Source organism: Protomyctophum bolini (assembly GCF_963924005.1).
Source record: "Protomyctophum bolini genome assembly, chromosome: 11".
Lineage (NCBI taxonomy): Eukaryota > Metazoa > Chordata > Actinopteri > Myctophiformes > Myctophidae > Protomyctophum > Protomyctophum bolini.
This window is the reverse complement of record NC_137872.1, coordinates 5,052,347-5,076,583: the sequence shown is the minus strand read 5'-3', so window position 1 is coordinate 5,076,583 and position 24,237 is coordinate 5,052,347. Positions and strand designations below refer to the sequence as shown.

At 43.0% G+C, this 24,237-nt stretch overlaps 6 protein-coding genes across 6 annotated transcripts; 5 read left to right on the top strand and 1 right to left on the bottom strand.

The window, feature by feature from the left end:
- Window positions 1–2: 2 nt before the first annotated feature.
- On the top strand, window positions 3–833 carry LOC308324429 (THO complex subunit 4-like; the record flags this gene model as incomplete). The annotated part of the gene is made up of 1 exon (XM_080776476.1): window positions 3–833. The coding sequence occupies one exon, from the start codon at window positions 3–5 to the stop codon at window positions 831–833; it is 831 nt and encodes a 276-aa protein (XP_080632602.1).
- A 3,585-nt stretch (window positions 834–4,418) lies between these two features.
- On the top strand, window positions 4,419–4,796 carry LOC308323980 (histone H2B 1/2-like; the record flags this gene model as incomplete). Its single annotated transcript, XM_080775874.1, has 1 exon — window positions 4,419–4,796. One exon carries the CDS (start codon window positions 4,419–4,421, stop codon window positions 4,794–4,796), a length of 378 nt encoding a protein of 125 aa, XP_080632000.1.
- Window positions 4,797–5,690: 894 nt separating this feature from the next.
- LOC308324428 (histone H2A-like) lies at window positions 5,691–6,074 on the bottom strand (the record flags this gene model as incomplete). The annotated part of the gene is made up of 1 exon (XM_080776475.1): window positions 5,691–6,074. One exon carries the CDS (start codon window positions 6,072–6,074, stop codon window positions 5,691–5,693), a length of 384 nt encoding a protein of 127 aa, XP_080632601.1.
- Window positions 6,075–6,847: 773 nt separating this feature from the next.
- Window positions 6,848–7,258, top strand: LOC308323683 (histone H3.2; the record flags this gene model as incomplete). Its single annotated transcript, XM_080775465.1, has 1 exon — window positions 6,848–7,258. The coding sequence occupies one exon, from the start codon at window positions 6,848–6,850 to the stop codon at window positions 7,256–7,258; it is 411 nt and encodes a 136-aa protein (XP_080631591.1).
- A 2,606-nt stretch (window positions 7,259–9,864) lies between these two features.
- Window positions 9,865–11,453, top strand: LOC308323805 (heterogeneous nuclear ribonucleoprotein A/B-like). Its single transcript, XM_080775646.1, has one exon. The coding sequence runs from the start codon at window positions 9,956–9,958 to the stop codon at window positions 11,138–11,140; it is 1,185 nt and encodes a 394-aa protein (XP_080631772.1). The 5' UTR covers window positions 9,865–9,955; the 3' UTR covers window positions 11,141–11,453.
- A 2,779-nt stretch (window positions 11,454–14,232) lies between these two features.
- Window positions 14,233–23,852, top strand: LOC308324426 (uncharacterized protein; the record flags this gene model as incomplete). The annotated part of the gene is made up of 7 exons (XM_080776472.1): window positions 14,233–14,272; window positions 14,389–14,612; window positions 16,186–16,281; window positions 18,032–18,145; window positions 18,433–18,513; window positions 18,776–20,089; window positions 23,749–23,852. The coding sequence occupies exons 2-7, from the start codon at window positions 14,522–14,524 to the stop codon at window positions 23,850–23,852; spliced, it is 1,800 nt and encodes a 599-aa protein (XP_080632598.1). The 5' UTR covers window positions 14,233–14,272; window positions 14,389–14,521.
- Between the last annotated feature and the right edge of the window lie 385 nt (window positions 23,853–24,237).

Below are 24,237 nucleotides of genomic sequence, written 5' to 3'. Positions count from 1 at the left end.
TAATGGCAGATAATATTGATATGTCCTTAGACGACATTATCAAACAGAAAAGGTCGCAGAGAGGAGGAGGCCGCGGAGGCAGAGGCCGCAGTGGTGGTCGTGGCGGCGGTGTCGGCCGTCTTGGAGGAGCCACCAGGGGAGCCACCGGCGGAGGAGGAGGCCGCGGAGGCAGAGGCCGCAGTGGTGGCCGTGGCGGCGGTGTCGGCCGTCTTGGAGGAGCCACCGGGGGAGCCACCGGCGGCTCCGGCCCCATGAGGAGCCGAAGCAACCTCAACCGAGGTAGAGGCAGACCTGCGCCGTACAGCAGGCCTAAACAGCTCGACAATGCTGGTGGTGGAGGAGCTGGTGTGGAAACTGGAGGGAAGATCCTTATCTCAAACCTGGACATTGGTGTCTCTGAAGCAGATATCCAGGAACTTTTTGCAGAGTTTGGTACACTGAAGAAGGCTGCTGTCCATTATGACCGCTCTGGAAGGGGTTTGGGGACTGCAGATGTCCACTTTGAAAGGAGGGCAGATGCCCTGAAGGCCATGAAACAGTACAACGGCATGCCACTTGATGGGCGCCCCATGAACATACAGCTCCTCACCTCACAGATTGATAACCAGCGACAGCCTCCCATGCAGGGTCTGAAACGAGGGGGAGGTATGAATAGGCGTGTTGGTGGCGTTGGAGGCAAGCAGAGGGGACGTGGAGGCCGCGGCGCAGGCGGTGCCAGAGGCCGGGGGAGAGGCGGACGCGGTGCTGGTGGTGCCAAAAAACAGCCGCTTTCTGCAGAGAAGCTTGATGCCCAGCTAGATGCATACAATGCCAAGATGGACACCACTTTGTAGAGCTTATTGATCTACCAACAAACAACCCAAAGGCTCTTTTAAGAGCCACCTACATACACTTTACAGAGTTTATTCCATTCAAGTAGGCAACATGTGCTTAAAGTTTGCATAATGATATGAGCTATATGATTCATGGACTGACAGTGGTTAGGTCTAATACAATCTCTTTACATGTATTACACCATAGTGCTGCATTGAACAGCCAACTTGTTTCATTGTGTATATTCAGAGCATATCTATTCTATTTAACATATCCACAATAACCTAACCCACTACAATGACGCTTTTAGCCAGTTATGTAGAAACTGAATTTTATTCATTGCCATATAATATATGGAGGCTTTGGGATCTGGTCTTACTGATCTAATTTACTAATCAGTAATAATAATGCATCTAACTGAATTAACTAGATTTTAATGTGTGATTTAAATCACCTCAATCACTCAATCTTTAAAGGAGAATTCCATACTAAAAGGCTTTCTTACCTTTCTTTGTAGTTGTTACGTCCCCATCAAAGTGGTCCAGGTGTTTTTTTGTGCAAAAGCTCCTTATTGGCTATTTCCCCTACCATAAGCCCTCAATGAATTGAATGGGATGTATGGGGTGTTGTGCTAATTCGCTTATTTCCATCGCTCAAAATTATATATTTTTTGTATATATCCTCTCTTCTTAATGTAAATAATAACCCAAGCGGTACACTTTACTACTTATTTCGATGGAAATAAGCGAATTAGCACAACACCCTCTCATTCAATTCAATGCAATTCATTTAGAGCTTATGGTAGGGGAAATAGCCAATAAGGAGCTTTTGCACAAAATAACACCTGGACCTCTTTGATGGGGACGTAACAACTACAAAGACAGGTAAGAAAGCCTTTTAGTATGGAATTCTCCTTTAAGTTTAAGAATAAAGTAAAAATTGGGTGACTATTATTGGTTAAACAAGTTTACCTCTCAAGTTTACATGACAATGGGCCATTTGCTTTTAATAAAAAGTGTGACTCCCATTGGAGTCAATTCAATTCAAAGGGCTTTATTGGCATGAGAAAACATACGTTTACATTGCCAAAGCAGAAAGAACAATACAACAATACAGAAATATTGTATTGCTGTATTAAAACAAAAATGATGTACTTTGAAGGTCAGAATCTTCAATAGATAACTTCTATGTACCAACATCACTCGATGCAGGTATAGTGCAGGAATATACACAATGATTAGTCTTTAGGGTCGTTGTGTTTCATTTGATATCCTTCTCATATCACAGCAACTCACAAATCTTGCTTGTTGTACTTCGCCCAGCATATATGGGAGTTTTTTGTCATTGGTCATGTTTTCAAAATCTCTGTGTGTGGTTGTAATCTGTGGGAAGTATGTGTCTCTGATGTCTTGGTACAATGGACAGATGGTTAGGAAGTGTAGCTCGGTTTCCCCTGTGGGGAGGGGGAGACATTGTTCCATTGTGTGGAACTCAACATGATGCTTCACACCAAAACCAGCAGCTATTCATAGTCCTGGAATGAGACTCTTCTGTACAAAGCAAGTGTAGAGAGGAGAGCTTTGGTGTAAATATAATCTGCATGTCTATCAGCGTTTGCTTCTCAAAGTGGAGGTGGGGGTTGAGTATTGGGGGGGGGGGGGGTAATTTTAAATATTGTGTGTTAAATGTGTTGGATGTATTTTCCACTTCCAGTGATGTTCAGGTTTTAGGACTAATTTTCTCTTTCTTAATATTCATCTCAATTATCAAACAAATTTAACACCAATAAAGGGGCTAAAATAACTGAGTCTACAAGAGTCTGGTGTGTCATTGTTGCAATAGTGATTGAGTTAACATGTGACAGGTTTATCATGTGGATCAATGATCTGTCTCTGGGAGGAGAAACTAGAATAAAGTAAAAATTGGGTGACTATTATTGGTTAAACAAGTTTACCTCTCAAGTTTACATGACAATGGGCCATTTGCTTTTAATGAAAAGCATGTTCACCCAGGTTGGTGTTTTTCAATACTGTAGAAGAGTGATAAACACATCTTATAAAATGTCTTGTTTTGGGTGACATTGTGTGAACTGTGAAGACTATAATAGTTCAGTAAAACATAGTGTGTGTGGCCCAATGTTCTGCATCCTTTTTTTCTAAATAACACATAATTTCAACAAGGCAATTCCACGTGCTTTCACGAGCAATGGGAACTTTGTGAAATGGCAGGAAATATGCCAATATATTATTTATTTTATTTTATACAGAGCACACTGACGAGTTAATTGTGCTTTGCAGAATGACACTTCGTATGCCTACCTGAGAAGTGTCATCAAAACCAAATCAAATATACAGCATATACAGTTTATTGAAGATTTAAATGCTCTTAGTTTTCTGATCACAGTGACTTAACCACGTTTTCCAACAGCCTTCTGTTATTGGAAGTTGAGATCACCACCATGCTTCCTTGAACTGGAGTGTGTTTACTGCGATCAGGAAACATTATATTTATAGCAAAACTGCCTCTTCACACGTATCCAAACACCAATCAAGCAATGTTTGGTCGTTTTATTGTTATTTTGGGCCACCACAATGATTTTCCAATGGGAGTCACATGGGTTGACCAAACATGTGTGTTTGATTGGTGGTGGTGTTCTGCCCCTCCCCCCTCATCAAACACAACTGTTTGATCAAACCATGTGAATCCCAGGCACAAGTCATGTGGTTTGACCAAACACTTGTTTGATCAAAAATATGGACCCTTTCTAAAATATGTATTGCAAATATTATGTAGACTATTGCAAAAATATATGATTCTCTGATCCAGACTTTTCTCTGACTTGTCTCATATTTGTACAATAACTCATGTTGCTATGATTAGGTGTAATGATGATGTAAAACAAACGGTGACAAAACAAACATTGAACTAAAAACAAACGTGAATTATCCCTTCACTGTCAATACCGTTTTTAAAACAAACATTATAGGAAGGGGATCAAAACAACAACACAAAACAGTTTCTATTACTTCTGGTAAAGCTTGTACACTCTCTGGATGAATGAAATGTGGTGCCAATAAAGAACATGTTAATTAATGTAGTAGTTAATCCGGTTCCTGGTTTCAGGCCGGTTTCTGTCAGGTGGGACCTGAGGCCTTGACCATGAGACCCACTCAGTTTATCATTATCTTACGTTGCAATATTCAGAATGCAGTGTTTCCCTGTAGTTAGCTTAAGTTGTGCATGGTAAATGAATATTCAGATATAGATATACCATGGGGAAATGTGGGGGTCATAGCAGCAACAGCAGTCATAAAGGAGGATCAATACAAAACACAAAAAGGGGCTTTAAATTATACATTTACCATAAATATTAATAATGTATAAAGGGGCTGGTATATTTAGCCTTTCACAATGTTACATGGACAATAGAGCACACGAGCGGGAAAACATAATACAGAAAACAAAGACTCTTTGTGGCACGATCAGCCAGTCATATGCTAGGAGTCACACGCTTCATTTGCATTGGCTCTGTATAAATAGTGGTGCGACAACGCACTTTTACACATTCTTCATTCCATCTGAACTATTCTAGTGACTCAACCACGATGCCTGAAGTAGCGAAACCAGCGCCCAAGAAGGGCTCCAAGAAGGGCGCCGTCACCAAGACCGCCACGAAGGGCGGTAAGAAGCGCAGAAAGGGAAGGAAAGAGAGCTACGCCATCTACATATACAAGGTCCTGAAGCAGGTCCACCCCGACACCGGTGTCTCTTCCAAGGCCATGGGCATCATGAACTCCTTCGTCAACGACATCTTTGAGCGCATCGCCGGTGAAGCCTCCAAACTGGCTAACTACAACAAGCGCCGCACCATCTCATCCAGGGAGATCCAGACCGCCGTCCGCCTGCTGCTCCCCGGTGAGCTGGCCAAGCACGCCGTGTCTGAGGGCACCAAGGCTGTGACCAAGTACACCAGCTCCAAGTAAACTGTTCTGTCTGCTCTAAACACAACGGTCCTTTTAAGGACCACTCATCTTTTCCAAGAATGAGTTAATCCAAATGCTATAAGCAAATGTCCTTTAGGATAAACCAGTTGGTCCACGTCAGTTTTCTGACACTGTTCTGAATAACTGCTAATACTGCGCATTAATTTGAAGCAACACCATGATTTGGTTCCATTCGTACACTCTGAGTTACAGGCCTGTAATTGTCCATTTGGGTCCATATGTTACACTCTCAGTTACAGACCTGTAAGGGTCCATTTGGGTCCATGTGTTACACTCTCAGAGTTACAGACCTATAATGGGTCCATTTGGAACCCCCTCAAGGAACCATGAGGGTCCCTGGATCACACCTTTGAGAGCCACTGCTTTAAATAAATACAGAACTAACTAACTCATCTTGACAGCTTGTTTACAAATGTTTGTAAACAAATACCAAAATGTTTATAAACAAATCCCAAATGTTTGTAAACCACTACCAAAATGTTTATAAACAAATAACAAAATGTTTATAGACAAATCCCAAGTGTTTATAAACAAATAAGTGTCATGGGGGGGGTAGGACCACTACCAGTGGTACTACCAGATCAAATTTAGGAGCCAAACTTTGACAAATTGATTTAATTCAAACGCGCACGCGCGCATGTGTCCTCTTTTTGGTAATTCAGAATATGGTATGCCTAATTTAGGACCTCATGGAGAATAGAGCGGGAGTGTGGGTTCATTTCACTCAAACTGAAGAAATTAACAGACTGGATAAATAGAAAGTTAAGCTATAAAAGTGCGCATTTAGAATATTGGAAATCACTCTTATGCAGAAACAGTGGGTGGCTCTTAAAAGAGCCTTTGTGGGGGTTTGTTCAGTAGAGTTAAGTAGATTTATTTCTTTGCGGCTTTCTCGGTCTTCTTGGGCAGCAGAACAGCCTGGATGTTGGGCAGCACACCGCCCTGAGCGATGGTCACTCCACCCAGCAGTTTGTTGAGCTCCTCGTCGTTGCGAACGGCCAGCTGGAGGTGACGGGGGATGATACGACTCTTCTTGTTGTCACGGGCAGCGTTTCCAGCCAACTCCAGGATCTCAGCGGTCAGATACTCGAGGACAGCTGCCAGATAGACCGGAGCGCCGGCACCGACTCTCTGGGCATAGTTGCCTTTACGCAGCAGCCTGTGGACACGACCCACCGGGAACTGGAGCCCGGCACGGGATGAGCGGGTCTTAGCCTTCTGCCTGACCTTTCCTCCGGTTTTCCCTCGACCACTCATTTTCTAGTAGGATGGGTTTATTTCTAGAATATTAAGCACTCGAAGAAGTATGCTGGAGTAGAGGCGTGGGAGACCTTTTATATGTTCAACGTAGTACATTCTGTGTGTGCGGCTGTGCGCCCCACCAATCATAGAGACGGATGAGAGCGCGGGCTGAGTGTGTATGAGTTTCCCACCAATCACTGCTAGTGGTGTGATCGGTTCCTCCCAGTCTAAACTCTGACTCTTCCCAAAGACGGAGGTTGCATGTCTCTCAGAGCAAGTGGGATACAAAATATTATCCATGCAATATGACACTAAATGTAGTGTAGGCTAAATGTACATAAAGTATAAGTATGTATGTATGTACATACAATTTAATTGGCGTATAATTATGCTAATAAGATAGTCAGATTAGGGCGGCAGGCAGTCAGCTCCAAAGTTTGACCACATTAATATGTTGTGAGTGCTCATTATGTATTAGGACAAGATATGTCTATGTTTATTTTGTAACAAGTAGAAAATTTATTTGCGCCGTGTCATACATTTTATTTTTTCGGTATGCAGTGGAAACTACTATTCCATAGACCATAGTGTTTATTAGCTATTTAAGCAGCAACGTTTGTAAGAGTTCCCCTCCAATCGGTGCCAGTGATGCATGGTACCTCCCCAAACAAGGAGGTTCCAGAACACTGACTAATCAGAGGACGACGGCGTCTCCTCGGCGCTTATAAATAGCAGAAGTTTGCTCTGAGAAAATTATTCTACTACTCAGAGCATTGATAGAAGAAGCTATGGCAAGAACCAAGCAGACAGCGCGTAAATCCACCGGTGGCAAAGCGCCCAGGAAACAGCTCGCCACCAAGGCAGCTCGTAAGAGCGCACCAGCAACCGGTGGAGTGAAGAAACCTCACCGTTACCGTCCCGGTACAGTGGCTCTGAGGGAGATCCGTCGTTACCAGAAATCCACCGAGCTGCTGATCCGCAAGCTGCCCTTCCAGCGCCTGGTGAGGGAGATCGCACAGGACTTCAAGACTGATCTGCGCTTCCAGAGCTCCGCCGTCATGGCTCTGCAGGAGTCTGCCGAGGCTTATCTGGTCGGTCTGTTTGAAGACACCAACCTGTGCGCCATCCACGCCAAGAGGGTGACCATCATGCCCAAAGACATCCAGCTGGCCCGTCGTATCCGTGGAGAACGTGCTTAAACAAATCCGTCACTGTCACAACCCCCAAAACGGCTCTTTTAAGAGCCACCAAATGTGTTATTTAAAGAAATTATTCCCCTACATTTATGCAGTCCCGAGGCAGACTATTTTAGGCAATAAGTACACTGGCAGTTACACAACATATTCAGAATTAATTAATTCATTCCGAACAGATATTCTTACCCAACTGTTTACATGGAACCTGAATACAAGTATTCTTATCCTCAATTGTTTACATGACCAAAATCTTTCGGAATATAACTGGATTATAGAGATGGCCAACCCATAACCGTTATACCTTAAGAAATGAATAACCGATAAACACTAATGAGATCAGTGCAGATTGGCAAAAAAACATTTTCAGTCTTGGGATTGTTTTTGGCTTTAAGCCCTATATTCAAAGTCCATAATATTCGACATATTTTCCTTAAGATCTCTACTTTCATATACACAAGTATAAATAAAGTTTGATTTAATTTGAACTGTACATACATCCCTGTGTCATGTGTTATTTTGTCACAAATAGAAATGCTTAAGTATTTGCCCCATATCATACAAGATAGAGCAAAGTATTTTCTTTGTTCAGTTTGTTGTGTTTATTACTTGGCTATTACAGCAGCCCTGCCCCCAGTCCAGTGATGCATGGGACATTTAAATTAACGTTTAGCGTTATTAGGCTCGGGCATAATGGCAGATAAAATGTCCTTACGACATTATCAAACATATATATTCAAACAAAATATTTCACATATCCACAATAACCTAACCCACTACAATGACGCTTTTAGCCAGTTATGTAGAAACTGAATTTGGAGGCTTTGGGATCTGGTCTTACTGATCTAATTTACTAATCAGCAATAATATTGCATCTAACTGAATTAACTAGATTTGAATGTGTGATTTTATTTAAATCACCTCAATCACTCACTTTCAGCTCCACCCTGTGGAGAGGGGAGGCATTGTTCCATTGTGTGGAACTCAACATGGTGCTTCACACCAAAACCAGCAGCTATTCATAGTCCTGGAACGAGACTCTTCTGTACAAAGCAAGTGTAGAGAGGAGAGCTTTGGTGTAAATATAATCTGCATGTCTATCAGCGTTTGCTTCTCAAAGTGGAGGTGGGGGTTGAGCGTTGAACACGTTTCTAGTATTGGGGGGGGGTCATTTTAATTATTGTGTGTTAAATGTGTTGGATGTATTTTCGCTTTTTATACAGTACATACTAATATTGAAAAAATATTCAGGGTTTACAATTTATGCAAAATTACATATATACACTATACGTTACAGTAATATAAAAATGTAAATCAATGCATTTCAATACAAAAGTGTTTTTTTTCTTTCTTTTTTTACAATGTTTAATAGGTGCCATGGTGTCAGTTTATTTTTTTCGTGCGTCAAGAGTTCTTTGTCTTTTTAGTTCAGTTTGGATTTGTTTGAAGACCACCTCTCCCGAGATGGCCTCCTGGTGAATTACCATGGCACACCTGGTTATCCACAGTGCAAATAACAGTCCAGTAAAATTCCTGTTCTAGGGCAGACATTCTTTCCTCGAACACCCCATACATGGCAGCATTATAGTTAGCAGTCCACTAGCAGGTGTTCAATTGTCTAATCTGCACCACAATTTAAAATTGGGTATTTAACGGTTCTAACGAAGCAGCTCCATTTTACAACTGCTCGTACAGCTAGTCTCCTCACAGAGACCAGCCACATGACGTCTCTCTTCTTTTCAGAGATATTTTTACTACTATTATTTTTAATACACACCCGCTTTTGATTTTCATCCAGATATTTATAGTCATCACATATTTTAGCATAAATGCATTTACTTGACATATCAGTCCAGTCAATATTTAGATGAGCATAAATAGACACCAAATCACCATACATCACTTTAAAATAAGGCAAAGAGATTCTTGCCCGGCCCTTCTTTTTGGTCCAGCTCAGTGCCTCCCCTATCCACATAGCCCTCCTTTTAAAGCCAGCTGCTACATTTTTACAAAACGACATTTTCAGTTTAAGTCCTAAGTCCACAGCCCCAAGGCCTCCATTATTTCTACTCTTATATAATACGTTTCTCTTTGTAACTTTAGTGGTTCCCCATATGAAATTGGATGTATTTTCCACTTCCAGTGATGTTCAGGTTTTAGGACAAATTTTCTCTTTCTTAATATTCATTTCAATTATCAAACAAATTTAACACCAATAAGGAGCTAAACTAACTGAGTCTGGTACAAGAGTTTGGTGTGTGCAATAGTGGTTGAGTTAACATGTGCCAGGTTTATCATGTGGATTTTGTCAATGATCTGTCTCTGGGAGGAGAAACCAGAATAAAGTAAAAATTGGGTGACAATTATTGGTTAAACAAGTTTACCTCTCTAGTTTACATGACAATGGGGTGTGTGTGTGTGTGTGTGTGTGTGTGTGTGTGTGTGTGTGTGTGCGCGTGTGTGTGTGTGTGTGTGTGTGTGTGTGTGTGTGTGTGTGTGTGTGAGAGAGAGAGACAGAGAGGGGGGCGGGGTTAGTAAACTCCTCCCTTACGTCCTCCGAACACGCATAAAATAGCAAGTCTCTGAGCTTTCGAATCACTCCGTTTTCTCACTCCAACTACAGCTCAAGAATCCATCTTGAAGAGTGCTCTCCGATTGTGTGATCAGATTATAAAATAGAGGGACCATACTAGGTTTATAAAAATGTCCGACGCAGAGCAGCAGATCATGGAAACGTCGGAAAACGGCCACGAACTCGACGAGAATTTTAACGGAGGCGCCGCCGAGGAGGAACCGCAGCACGAGTTGGAGGAGGCAGAGCAGGAGGCGGCCATAGATGACGCGATCGACGGAGACGCAGAGGCCGAATCGGAACTGGTGGACGACGCCACAGAAACAGCAGTAGCGGCGGCAGCAGAAGCAGCAGGGCCCGAAGCCGAAGTAGAAGCAGAGTCCGCTCTGGACGACGGCGATGGTGGCGAAGAACAGGCGACGGAGGAGGGGGGAGTCGAGGCAGGAGACAAACTCGAAGCCCAGAACGGCGCCGGCGGAGCCTCGGAAGGCGGGCAGATCAACGCCAGTAAAGGGGAGGAGGACACGGGGAAGATGTTTGTCGGGGGTCTCAGCTGGGACACGAGTAAGAAGGATCTCAAAGATTACTTCTCTAAATTTGGTGAAGTGACAGACTGCACCATAAAAATGGACCAGCAGACCGGCCGGTCAAGAGGGTTCGGCTTTATTCTCTTTAAAGCAGCAGTTGCAGTAGATAAAGTCCTTGAACAGAAGGAACACAGGCTAGATGGTCGACAGATTGACCCTAAGAAGGCCACGGCTATGAAGAAGGAGGCGCCAGTGAAGAAGGAGCCAGTCAAGAAGATCTTTGTTGGAGGCCTCAACCCAGACACAGACAAAGATGTTATCCAGGAGTACTTTGGCACGTTTGGAGAGATCGAAACGATTGAGCTCCCGCTAGATCCAAACACGAAGAAGAGGAGGGCATTTGTTTTCATCACGTATAAGGAAGAGAATCCAGTCAAGAAAGTTTTGGAAAAGAAATTCCATAATGTCGGTGGGAACAAGTGTGAGGTTAAATTAGCCCAGCCCAAAGAGGTGTACCAGCAGCAGAATGGCAGTGGGGGCGGCGGTGGAAGAGGAGGGGGGCGTGGCAGAGGACGTGGGCAGAGCCAGAACTGGAACCAAGGATACAACAACTACTCGAACCAGGCCCAGGGCTATGGACAGGGCTACGGACAAGGATATGGCAGCTATGACAACTCTGCTGGATATTACGGCTATGGGGGTGGCTACGACTACAACCAGCAGAGCAATACAAGCTATGGGAAAACTCCAGGACGTGGAGGCCACCAGAGTAGCTACCAGCCATACTGATCACAAGTAGTGCAGGTCTAAAGTAAATAATAGAAGGAACCCATGGTCCAACCACATGCAGCCATCATGGGCTCTGGCTTTTCCTTTGGAGTTGGCAGAAATTTGGACTCCATATGTACATATCAACTTTTCCACTTTTTATTTTATATTGTTTTGTGTCCATTTACATTTCCAGCAATGGAAGTGTTATTTTTACTGTACTTTTTGGTACCTTTTTTTTAATCTAATGCATTGTATGGTTGTATTTTACATGTCTACTGGATTTACCAACAAGCAGAGCTTTTGAAGCACAAGAATAAAACATTTTTTTGCAAAAAAAAAAAAATCTCTTTGGTATTTGTAGATTTTCTTTCCTGAGTGTTTGATGCGAGCTGCATGGCTTCAGATGTGGGGTGAGGAAAGACGGATAAGGGATTTAACTAATCAAAGGATTAATTGTAAGTGTGTAAGTGCATGTTTGCAGTTGGTTAAGTAGACAAGGACAACCAGTTATTTTTCTTTATTTTATTTTTTGTTGCTTTGGCTTTTAAACTGAGATTATTTCCCATCATGTCTGCAATTTTAAGTGGCTTTACTAGTTTTATGATACAACCGAAAGCAAGCCCGTTTAAATGTAAGAGGGCACTCCCTCTCTCACTGGAAACTCATTCCTCTAGTGTCTTGGGCAAATTGGTAGAAAATAACTTTTGATTTATATGTCACCTGGGCACTAAGGCCCGGAAACAGAGCCAGACTAGGCCACTATGGGAATTTCACCCAGAGAAATTATGTACAATACAGGTTGCAAGCCCACTGGGCAAAGTGGGCTTGCAAAAAGACGTGTTCCAATTTAAATATATATATATTTTTATTGAATTGTTTAATACAATATGCTACATAAGTGACTTATCACAGGTCAATATCAAAAGGGATTACGAATATGACAGTTGGGGGCCTATATGCTATACAGTAGCAGGGGTTTTAAACGTCTTGACACAGGAGAGAGGCAGGGAGTGAGGGGAGAGAAGAGAAATGTCTAACCGCCACCAAAGAGCCCACACACGGCAAGACACGCGTCACTCTTCAATCACTGCAAGACAAGAAGTATTGTTAAACACTCGCAATAAAACTAGGAATAAGCAGGCAGACTATACTAAATCCCAAACACAGCCTACCACCCGTGACCATCCCACATGTCGGGCCGCTATCTGATACCTGCTATAATGGCACAGCTGGGCCAAATGTACACCGTTATGAGGAACTACTATTAAGTTAAATCATTAAAACAGCTGATTTGCACAAACAAAACAAATAACCAAAATAATAGGGACAAAAACAGCAGAGGTAAAGAGCTCCTCCTAATGAAACAAAAGGACAATATTAATAACAAATACTTATGTATTACAATTTAAAACATACAAATACAATAGGCAGCCCTTTACCTCAAATTAAGAGGGCCACACTAGGCCATGACGTCATGCTCTGGTCCATAAACGCTGCATGACACCGAACCGGAGCCGAAGGGCATGCAGTCGGCATACGAGGCCATGACTCGAGGCGCCATGCCACTGAACCATCAGCAGCTAATGGCAGACAAGGCCTTAAGCCTACGACATCTGGGATTCCCACTGTCAATGCCTGCCCTGCAAGTTAAGGAACATTCATATTTTGCTCAAAACATACATTTATCAAAACACATGACACATGTGGCTCCCCTTTATTCAGTCAGCAGCCAGGTGTCACAGCTGTCCTGAATATGGGTTAGTCTGGTACCCTCTGGCACCCCCGTGGCGCCGGGCCTGGGCCATACTGCCAAAAGTTCAGGGTGTAAAAACTCACTTTGCGCATTTAACCTCCCGGCAGCAAGCTACACAAATTCCAATTGAATGTGTAATAAAACACAAAAGCGATTGTTATACGATGCTTTATAGTCATATTAAGATAGAAGTCGAACCGTATCGTTCGGCTGTGATCAGCGTCCAAATTTCATTCACATGTCGAGGGTGGTTTAATCAACAGAGAATTCCATTTTCATCCATAGGGGCACTGCAAATGCAGAATATATAGAATAAATCCGCTATGTTTGCGATAGCGTACGTAGCCTACGTGCACTATAGCGAGACAGGACAATTCCCTCCCAATCAGTAATGTGATTTTTTGCATTGCATTACCCACACTGTACATCATTTAGTGTTCATATATTCAGAACGGGTAAGTATAACTGTTGAGGTGTACAATAGGCTACTGTGCAATAGCCTACTGTTTATTGTTGATGTGCAATATTGTGTTTGTGCCACAGTGATGCGCTAATGTGTCATCTCATCACCACGTCCTCCTATTATTATTACCTGTAATACATTTACTCAAGAGTGTGTGTGTGTGAGTGTGTGTGTGTGTGTGTGTGTGTGTGTGTGTGTGTGTGTGTGTGTGTGTGCGTGTGTGTGTGCGTGTGTGCGTGCGTGCGTGCGTGCGTGTGTGTGTGTGTTGCCATATCTGCTTATCCACAAAAACAAAAGTCTCCACCCCCCATCCTTGCCTGTTCACAGGGCTTGTTTTTTCATAGGCATGGTTGCTTATTTCTCTCAACAGCTGGCAACACTTGTGGCTAACTATGGATAGAAGGCAATTCCTAGCGTTCATTGCTAATGCTATGGTTATCAACTGTGCCGCGGACATTAAAGCGAAATCGGAGAGGATTAAAAATGGTGCTGGATGCAGCCAGAAGGTTCCTCAATGTGGTGGATGTAACAGGAGAATATCTGGACACGCAACGTTAAGGGAGGGCTTCGCGTCCACTCAGGCGAGTGGGCCAGGGGGAACTGAATGGAATAGGGGATGGGATGGGATCACAATGGTAGAAAGTTTAAGTTTGGCCCGTTATATGGGTCAGAAGGTGGCGGTAATGCACCAAATCTGGATGCCAACCGCCGTTAAACAAAAAGAAGAAGAACACTTGTAAGTTGTGGCTACATGATGACACACGTTGCAAAGGACCCCTCGCGGGAATGTTTTATGCTGGCTTGTAAAACTTGAATAGTTTATTATAGGGAATAAGTATTGTACACTTGCCCGTCTTTTAAGAAGTATTTTGTTATTGGAGGAGGTGTGGACGTCACGTATAATATGGTGTGAACTCAGCCTTGCAGCAGCGAGGTAGGCAGACATGCATGCCTGCTATGTTTAGGTTCAAATAACTGTCTGTGTAGTTACGTGTATTCTAGCGTCTGTGCGTGGCATTCTGAACGCCTGCTTATTGTGTATTTGAACAGCTTGGGTGATGATGTTGTCAGACCAAACCAGACGAAAAGCGGTGCCGTCTATTTCCTGGAGGCAGTGGATGGAAAACATCACCATAACAAAAGAACACAGCGTGGTCAGTTCTGTGTCCACACTGTTCATCAAATGATCAAAACATCTTCTGAGGAGCACCTGCACCGAAGCTTATATATCGCTACCATGTTGATGCCAGTGATCAAGTTACACAGAATAGCAGGTATGTGTAAAGTTTGATGCATGCATCCCTTCTCATGTGTACATATCATAATGTGGTTGTTCTCAACGTGTGGTCCCGGGACCCCTTGAGGCCAGGGGGTTCTCAGGGACGGTCCTTGATGTTGATAATGTTTGAGAACCACTGAATTATAAGCTGTTTTTGCCACTGTGCAATTATAATTAATAACTCCTAAGTAGGCCTACTCATTATCCCCATACACAAGCATGATTTATGATTCATAAAGGCCCTGTTTTTGTATAAATGTATCATAAATAACACTAATTACAGTTCAACGCACTTGCACATACTCATAATGGAATCACAACACATTACAATGCCTCTTATAATGACTCACACAGTTGGGTATCATAATAATTCATAAATGCTGGTCACTCACTGACTTTTTCTGATGGGACATAGTTGGGATATAGTTGGATATAGTTGTCGTATAGTTGTAATACATTCATAATAATTTTATAATTCATTGTAATCACTGTGTTATTTGTAGTGTGATTATAAATCACTATACATGGTCATTGGGTGCTTCACAAAGTTTCCATGTCAACGACCCCCAAATTAAGTATTTGGCCGCAGACCCCCATCTGAAAATATGTTATGCCATTGACAATATTTCAGTTTATTTATTTTTGACGGACGCTTGGCCCTGTAGTGTAGATTTCCGTCTTACACAAACATTAAATTCCAATTGACAATGAATGGAGAATTTACGTCATATGTGGACGAGCAAATCGGCTATTTTTGTCCTGCACATTGACAGTGAATGTATGATGATAAGATTGACCCTCACTTCACACAGGTGTGTTTTTGTTTTGTTTTTTGTTTTACTTTTTTTAAACGTGTATATACGTTTTTTATTGTTATTATTTATTAATTATAAAAGGATAACACAAAAATCCTTGAGGATGTGTTTCCATTGTGGTCTTGTGTATTCAATACATCAAGTCATACAATACTATAGAATAAATTATCAATACTAGGAGCAGTCAAAAAAAAGTATAGTAATACAAAAATAAAAAGGGGTTAAAGCGGTTAAACTGATTTCAGATCTATATTATGGCCACAATATAGATCGTACCAAAATCTCCTTGAGGGGGGCGTCAACATATGTGTCACGTGGTAGCGGCCGCCATACCTGTTGGCTTGTCTGGTTTGTTTACATTGAGCGACTATCCGGTGTGCTTGTACACGTTCTTTAAAAAAAGAAAAACTGACCTCAAAATGGTGCAGACTTGCACGTCGAGGGAATGAGCCAGAAAACAGAATTAGATTTTCAGCTTACAGATTGACGAGTTTACAAAAAGACATAGAATGGCTTGGATCTCGGCTGAATGGCGCACGGGCGCAGAGACATAGCGTTCAACAAAGTATCTAAGCAACAACATTTTCCTTGTCCTTGTAAGCCTATTCTGAGTGATGTGGGCTAGAGTTTAAAGCCCACAAGAATGGCGCTGCTAGCTTTTCAGACGCCGCCATCCTCTTGGTGACGTACACGTTTTTACACCCTATACAACCCAATTCACGTCCAAGTCTTTATTGTGTTCCTTCGTTCCAGCCCAGTGTGTGCAGTCCAGCCTGAAGGTGAAGAGTCCTCCAGAACCAGCCAGCGCCATTTCTATTAAACGGGAACCTGAAGACCTCATGGAAATCAGTACGTACCGTATATTAGTTTAATATTGTTAGTTTAGTTTAGGGCTTTTTATGCCTTTTGACAGGAAATGGGGGGAGAGAGATAGGGAGAGACACACAGCAAAGGTTGACGGGATTGGGATTTGAACCTGTGACACGCTGTTGGTAGCCTAAGTGCCCGGATGACTATGCCAGCCGTTCAGCCATGTAGTTGTTTCAAGCGCTCTATTATAGGAGCGTCCGTCTTATCTGGAGCTACTGAGGGGGACGGTCCCGTGGTTGGACCTTGCTGACGCGCGCAGCGCTGATGTTATAAGTTGTACTGTTGGCTGTGTGGTAGTGCTCCAATGATATAACACAGGCAGGTCCTCATGCTTTTTTATTGCTTCACCCCCGTTCAGTGTTCACCATACAGTACAGCATCTGCGTTTTAATAAACAACCACAGTTGGAAACAGACAAATTTCATTTAATTTAATTTCAGACAAACAAACATTTCACTCCACAGCGTTTGGACAACAGTGACGTACCTGCGGTCAAAAACCATTGCCCTTCCGGGTCAAGCCTCCCTACCCATGCCTGTGAACCTGGTGCTTATATAGACCCCATGGTTACACAAATTCATTTGACTTTTCTACTCATTTGGCTCTTACGCTCTTTCTTCTGTTATGAATGAATGTGTCATCCCACCTCGTGACACCTTTTGTCAGTAATAAATGTAATGATGGTGAGGTCCACTATATTTCCACTTTCACTCCAACACATTGTATGTAGGCTACCATCGGCCAGAAACCGCGTGTCTTCGCCATTCTATGTCACACGAAAGCAGCAAAAATAGCCGATCTACAAGTTAAAAACGCACCACAGAGCTTGTAGATCTGCTATTCTCTGCGGTTGCAGTCCTGGATTATTCTTTGCTATTTCTTAAATTTGAATCCTGAAAAGTAACATTTTGTTTTATTTAATTTCATTGTGAGCTTGTAGACTGAATATGTTTTAACCCATTTCTGCCTGATGGCTTGTCTATTATGACATGCCCAGGATAGAGATGCTAGGGGTTAATATCAGTGGTGTCGTTTAAGCTAAAGCTTAGGTATGGCAAGTTCACAGCGCACAGCGACCATGCATGCAAAAAATAATTGGCCTATTTTTCTAAAGTTTTTGCTTCATTGTATTATTTTATTCCCCCTTGGAACCAAGGTATGGCATCTGCCACCCTTTGTCAAGTCCCGCCGATGGTTGTGCACCCATTGGTTGCTATTTCGTGGTTGGACAAAAATCCTTTCTCTCCATCCACTGAAATAACGTGTTTTTCAGTTGCTTCGTATTGATATTCTGTGCGTTCAATTCTTATTTTAAACTTGGTGTCAGTAAAAAGGAACATCACAGGCGCAGCATGGTGACTAGGCGTATCATGTTTGTTTTTTTCCAAAAATGATGTTCTAGCAAATTCAACATAAACATGGCGGAACACGTCAGAAAGATCCTGCTGGTTAGGGACCAATCAGAAGTCTGACAACGCACCTGGTTATTATGGATAACATGCGACTTGTTTTGAAGTTAATATGATACCGAGATTGAAACTCCTCACCTTACGGTGAAGTTCAACATTCTGACCGAGATATGTTTTTTTTTAGGAGGGTGGGTTGACCAGATCAAGATTATCTTGGACTCCGCCGAAACGGCTGCCATGTTGAGAATCGGATGGGTGGGCTGTGCAAACCTTTGATCCAAGTGGGCCCTGAACCACTGCCTTCATTCTGTTCATTCCAGAACCTTCTATGGAGTCCAGCCTGCCGGTGAAGATGAGTTCAGCAGCACCAGAGTGCCAGGGACGGGGCCAGAGACGGAGACGACCGCCCCAGCACTTCCAGGACTTTGAGTTGGGTAATTGTGTTTTTTTTTTTAATTCCAATTAATTTTGACATCACACGTATGTGCAGGATGCCGTGATACAAGCGCGAGACCAACACAGAACTTTCTCTCTCTGTCACACATGCGCGCGCATGCACACACACACACACACACACACACACACACACACACACACACACACACACACACACACACACACACACACACACACGAAAATGTATCTTGAGTCACAGCCCTGTCTTTGAAAACATCCTTACACTCTCTGTTCCCTCTGTTTTACATTCAACCTTCATCTACAGCCCAGTGTGTGCAGTTCAGTCCTCCACCGCAAGCCAGCACCGTTTCTGTTAAACAGGAACGTGAAGACAACATGGACCTTGGTAAGTTTGATTTTCTGTCTTTCAGGCGCACATATCAGTGATCTGTTTTCGCCGGCACCCAACCCTCTAGACCAGAAATCACACTGGCTGGGGCAGGTTACTCATTAGCTGACAATATTAAGCTTACACTTATAATACCATGGATACATTTGCATAATAAACACAAGGCAGAGACCCAGAGCTTATGTGTTGCAAATGAAATGACTATATACATTTTATTTTACATATTTATAATTCATCCGTTATTGTCTTCTATTCTCAGATAACTCTCCGGCACCGCCCCCGGTGAAACCAAAACATCCCTCTCACGGTGCGCGCAGGAAGAGCTTCGGCGCATGCTCTGACCCGCAAAAGACCCAGAGAATTCACACCGGAGAGGAGAAGCCTTATTGCTGTGGCCAGTGTCCGAAGCGCTTCAAATACCTGCCTAGCCTCGAGGAACACCAGAACAAGGTACACAGTGGAGAGCTGCCTCACGGGTGTGATAAATGTGGGAAGCGGTTTATTGAGTTGTGTTCTTTAAAGCGCCACCAGCGCAGCCACACTGCAGACAAGCCTTTCTACTGTGATCGATGTGGGAAAAGTTTCTGTGAGTCCAGTCAATTAAAGACGCACCAGCGCGCCCATCTAACCAGGTCCTATAACTGTAAACAATGTGGGAAGAGTTTTGACGGACCGGTACAGCTAAAGATTCATAAACGCAGCCATACTGGAGCTTACAGCTGTGAACAATGTGGTAAAAGCTTCGCCTATAAGAATTATCTTGTGACGCACAACAGAATACACACGGGGGAGGAACCTTTTTCCTGTGACCAATGTGGTAAGAGTTTTCGTCAGATGTCAAATTTAAGGACTCATCAGCGCATGCATTCTGGAGTGAAGGCTTTCTGCTGTGGCCAGTGTGGTACGCGTTTTGCGGCCAAAAATACATTAAAGAGCCACCTGCTACTCCATGCTGGAGTGAAGCCTTACGTCTGTGATCAGTGCGGCAAAACCTTCCGTTGTTCGAGTAAATTATTGTTTCATAAGCGCACCCATACCGGAGAAAAGCCTTACAGCTGTAGCCAGTGTGAGAAAAGATTCAGCAAAAGGTCTCATCTTCATAGTCACGAGAGAGTACACTCTGCAATGAAGCCATACCACTGTAAGCAATGTGGCAAGGGTTTTCGTTCTGTACAGTCGATAAAGTATCATATGCTCATCCATGCTGGAGAAAAGCCCCACTGCTGTGAACGATGTGGGAAGAGATTCCGTGATTCACATCAATTAAAGGGTCATGAACGCACCCATACTGGAGAGAAGCCTTACTGCTGTGAACAATGTGGGAAGAGTTTTCACTATGCACAATCTTTAGCGTATCATCAACTCGCCCACACTGGAGAGAAGCCGCACTCGTGTGTTCACTGTGCGAAAAGCTTCGCAACCAAGTCTATCCTTAAAAGCCATCAGATAGCTCATACTGCAGAGAGGCCTTACGCATGTGACAAGTGTGATAAAAGCTTCAAAATAATGCCTCGCCTCAAAATACACCAGTTGGTTCATAGTACAGAGAAGCCGTACATCTGTGAACAATGTGGTAAGAGTTATAAGTGCTCAAATAATTTAAAGCGCCATATGTGCATCCATACTTGATACATTAATTCTTACTGCTGAGAAGACCAATGTGGCCAGAATTTGAATGATTCAGTAACAAGCCTTATGCTGTCTGCAGTGGCCATGTGGAAAATAACATTTTTTTCTGTGACCAATGAGTTTGCATTACTTCTAATCATTTGAAGTCCATGCGACCTGGTAGCTAAGTGGTCAGGGAGCATACCACATTGGTACAAAATGTTACGATAAGCAAGACCCCGTCTTTTTCCGTGTGCACAAGCAGAGCGAGCCATGAGGTGCGCTCACCACTGCTGGTACGACTGCGAAAGCTAAAGCTCTCTGCTGCTGTCTGGGTACGACTGCTGCTCTGAGTCCCTATAGAGCTGTCTATCTGGGTGCGACTGCTGCTCTGAGTCCCTATAGAGCTGTCTATCTGGGTGCGACTGCTGCTCTGAGTCCCTATAGAGCGTCGCAGTCCCGCCCCCTCGAGATAAATCCCCGTTAATTTTCCTTATAGACTTTTCAGAAATAATTTATTTAAAGACGTTTACGCCGCGGACAAAGCCAACTCTTGTCGTGACAAATCATGACAACAAACAATTTTTTTCGGGCTGCACAAATAATTAGAAAGAAGAAGAAAACGGCAGGTTACAACACTTTTTGTTGTTTTTCTTCTTTGTAATTATTTGTTTGGTCCAAAATATTGTGTTTGTTGTCATGATTTGTCACGACAAGAGTTGGCTCTGTACGACGCTTATAAGGTCTTTAAATAAATACGTTTTGAAATGTCTCTGGGAAAAATGCATTGGAAACTATTTCCTGGGCCTGGCGTTGTCATGAAAGGGGGCGGGACTGCGACGCTCTATAGAGCTCTCTGCTGTCTATCTGGGTGTGACTGCTGAACAGTGGTCCCTTATTGGCCGGTGGAGTATACCGACATACATACATACCCAGCCGATCGCAGTACTTGCACGCTCTGCTTGCACAAGTAATTAAGTAAATAACTTCCTAACTGTCCACCACGACTGACAATTTACATGAAATAAGGTATAATGGTTATTCTTCTATCAATGTATCATTTTTTAGGATTCTTCTTTCTTGAACATATTTCTGCTGCTGTCAAGATTCAAGATTGTATTTGTACATGCCTTACACAAGCATTCAAGAGTGAAATGATTTGCCTCCGGTCCCTCGACATTGTAGCAACAGGACTACTAAACAGTGTATGGGTGGCTCTGCATGAGTCAAGGAGGTGAATCTCTGCATATTATCAATGTGCCCACTAGGTGGCAGTATTAAACCACAAATGGCAATCTATGAGTAGATTGGGGTGTAAAATACAAATTTGATGTTCTTTGATGTTTTTTTTTTACATTGTGACTTATGTCAAATCAAACTTGATTAATTGTATTAAACTTGTGTCCTTTCAAGAACAGAAAACAGCACGTTTGACTGTTTAGGAATATTATTTTTGAGGGGCGCTAGCCCATCCTATGTCCAGCTTTTGAGGGTCACACATATGACTCGTTTTGAGTGTATTGTGTAAAATAAATAAGAATAAAATTGTGTAAACACAAACATTGAAGACAAAGGTCAGGACGCAAATTGTGATGCCATGTTTCTATGTCAGTCGTTCTCAAACATATTCATGTCAAGGACCCCCAGATATATTGACCGCCGACCCCCATCTGAAAATATGTAGTTCCAGGGACCCTCCCTCCCTCTCAGATTTGAGTTAAAACTCGCTCTGAAAGAATACATATTCAATGATTTCAGGCACATTTTCATGATTTTTCAAAAATAGCTAAAGCATAACATAATGCTTATAAAACACAAAGGAGTTCCCGCCCAAAATGGGTTAAACAGGTTCAATATGTTTGTCTTGTCTTCTAGACCAACATTAAAAATGCCATTGACAATGGACAGAGTTTAATGTTTGTTTTGTCACTAACACAAACATTAAATGCCATCAACAATGGACAGTACAAGCTACGAGCTTGTAGGTCTGCTATTTTTTTTTAATCGAAGAACGATTGACATAGAAACAGCTTTTTCAGAAAACTGTCAGGGTGTAGAAGACATTTTTAGAATCTGATCTCATGTCAAAATGGGTTAAAGGACAACTTTATAAAAAATATATATATATAATAACCAATTTCCTTTTCCACAAATGAGGGACGTCTTATAATCAGAATCGTCTTATATTCTGCATCTGCACAATAGTACTGTATTTTAATTTGACATGCAGCACTTTGTTCACCATTTAAAACACAACCTGTAAAGTATAAAACTTCTACCCAAGAATCCACTTTAGGCAAACCTATAAAGTAAAAAAAACGAAAGTACTGACTAACACCGTCTCAAGGTCAAGTTTAGTATCTCCCATACTGGGCAATTCATTTTGCATTGCACATCCCTGTTGGGTAAACTACTGTCAACCACCAGGGGGTGCTGAAGTACAACTGACCAAACAGTAGAGCCACTGTGTGACTAAAAGCATGTTTCACATTGAAATCACAGTAGGGGGTGAGGCCCAATATGTCAGTTTGACACATTCAGTAGATCCTGTGATCTTTTGTGGTCGGATGTAATTTCTTGGATTTTAGTAGGACTAGAGTAAATAATAAATAAATAAAATCGCTATAAAAAATACATATTTAGCCCCATGCTCGAATGCCCCCGCCCCCCCTGTCAAAAACCGCTAAAATCCCTAAAACAAAAGAAAGCAGCAAATGAAGAGAAAATAACACTCATCTTTTACTTTCTCTAATAACAACCTAAAACATGAACCATGGTTGAAAAAACTAAAGTTGTCCTTTTAAAGGCTTCATGTTCATCTGGGGACCCCAGATGAATTGAACGAATCCCCATTTCTTCGCCGGTGCGAAAGCTAATCTTCCTGGGGGTCCTATATAAAACGTATATGAACAACGTTCGGTTACTTTGTAACCTTTTGTTCACTGAGTGAAGAGACTATCTCTCCACCCAACATATGTCGTATAGTATGTATGTGGAATGACCCCATGCACCTCACTTGTGACGTGCATATCTAAAAAAGGCCCAGGTGTGCGTGATTACACTGGTTTTCTCGATCGACACCGCTTCTGAGTTACAACGTAACCGAACGATATTCTATATACCATGCGAGTGGCGACCATTACAACGGAATGCGGAAGCGCCCACTCTCTCTCTCTCGCAGCGCTCTGCGGCGAGACCAAAGCGTGTCGCGGCGTCGCCGACCTTCTTCCACGGCTCTGGGTTACCCTATTGGCTCCGTGACGTCACACGGGATTCCCTGTCACTGTTGTCGAAAAAAACGTTGTGGAACGTTTCCGCTTGATTTGGAGGATAAGCCAACTCTGTGGTTTTCCCCCCCCGATGCCCGGGTTCTACCACGCAGTCCACTCTACACCCGGGTGCGTGAACGACTTTCGCCGTAATACACCTTTAGTGAAGTGAACTCTCTCCCAAGCGAAGCAACACTGCACTATACAGGCAGACAATACGCCTGTAGTGTGCCGCGTTCAATGCTTATGCGTGGCAGGGCTGTTCTGTCGGTCTCACTGCATGCAGATCCACTCACTATAGAACCAACACCACGGGTGCGTGAGTTGGCTCTTCGCCAACAATACACCCGCATAGTGCGCTTGCTGCCTTTTTTGGGTTTTGACCGAAGCCACAATGTGCTGTCTGTGCCCCTGGAGGAACCAGATGGACAGACGGGCGCTGCACCGCAGGACGCGTAAGCCGACTCACCGTCAACGATACACCTGAACAGTGTTTGACTTTGGCCAGTTACCCTTGTCTTGGCTGGTGGTGATAAAAAAAGTATGTGTAATCACGCACACCTGGGCCTTATATTCCAGTAAAACTGGTGTGTCTTAAAGAGATATCCACGTCACAAGTGAGGTGCATGGGGTCATTCCCCCATACATACATATGAAATATGTTGGGTGGAGACTAGAGATAGTCTCGATACGATAGAGAAAGTAAAGTACAACATAAGATTAAGATATGTGCAATACAGAGTGTTCCTGCTCTGATCCAGAGATTTCCCAGCTCTCGGTAAACTGCAAACCGTACCCATAGTCTTGAACCCTTGCAGACCTGTCTCCAGACTCTCAACCTATA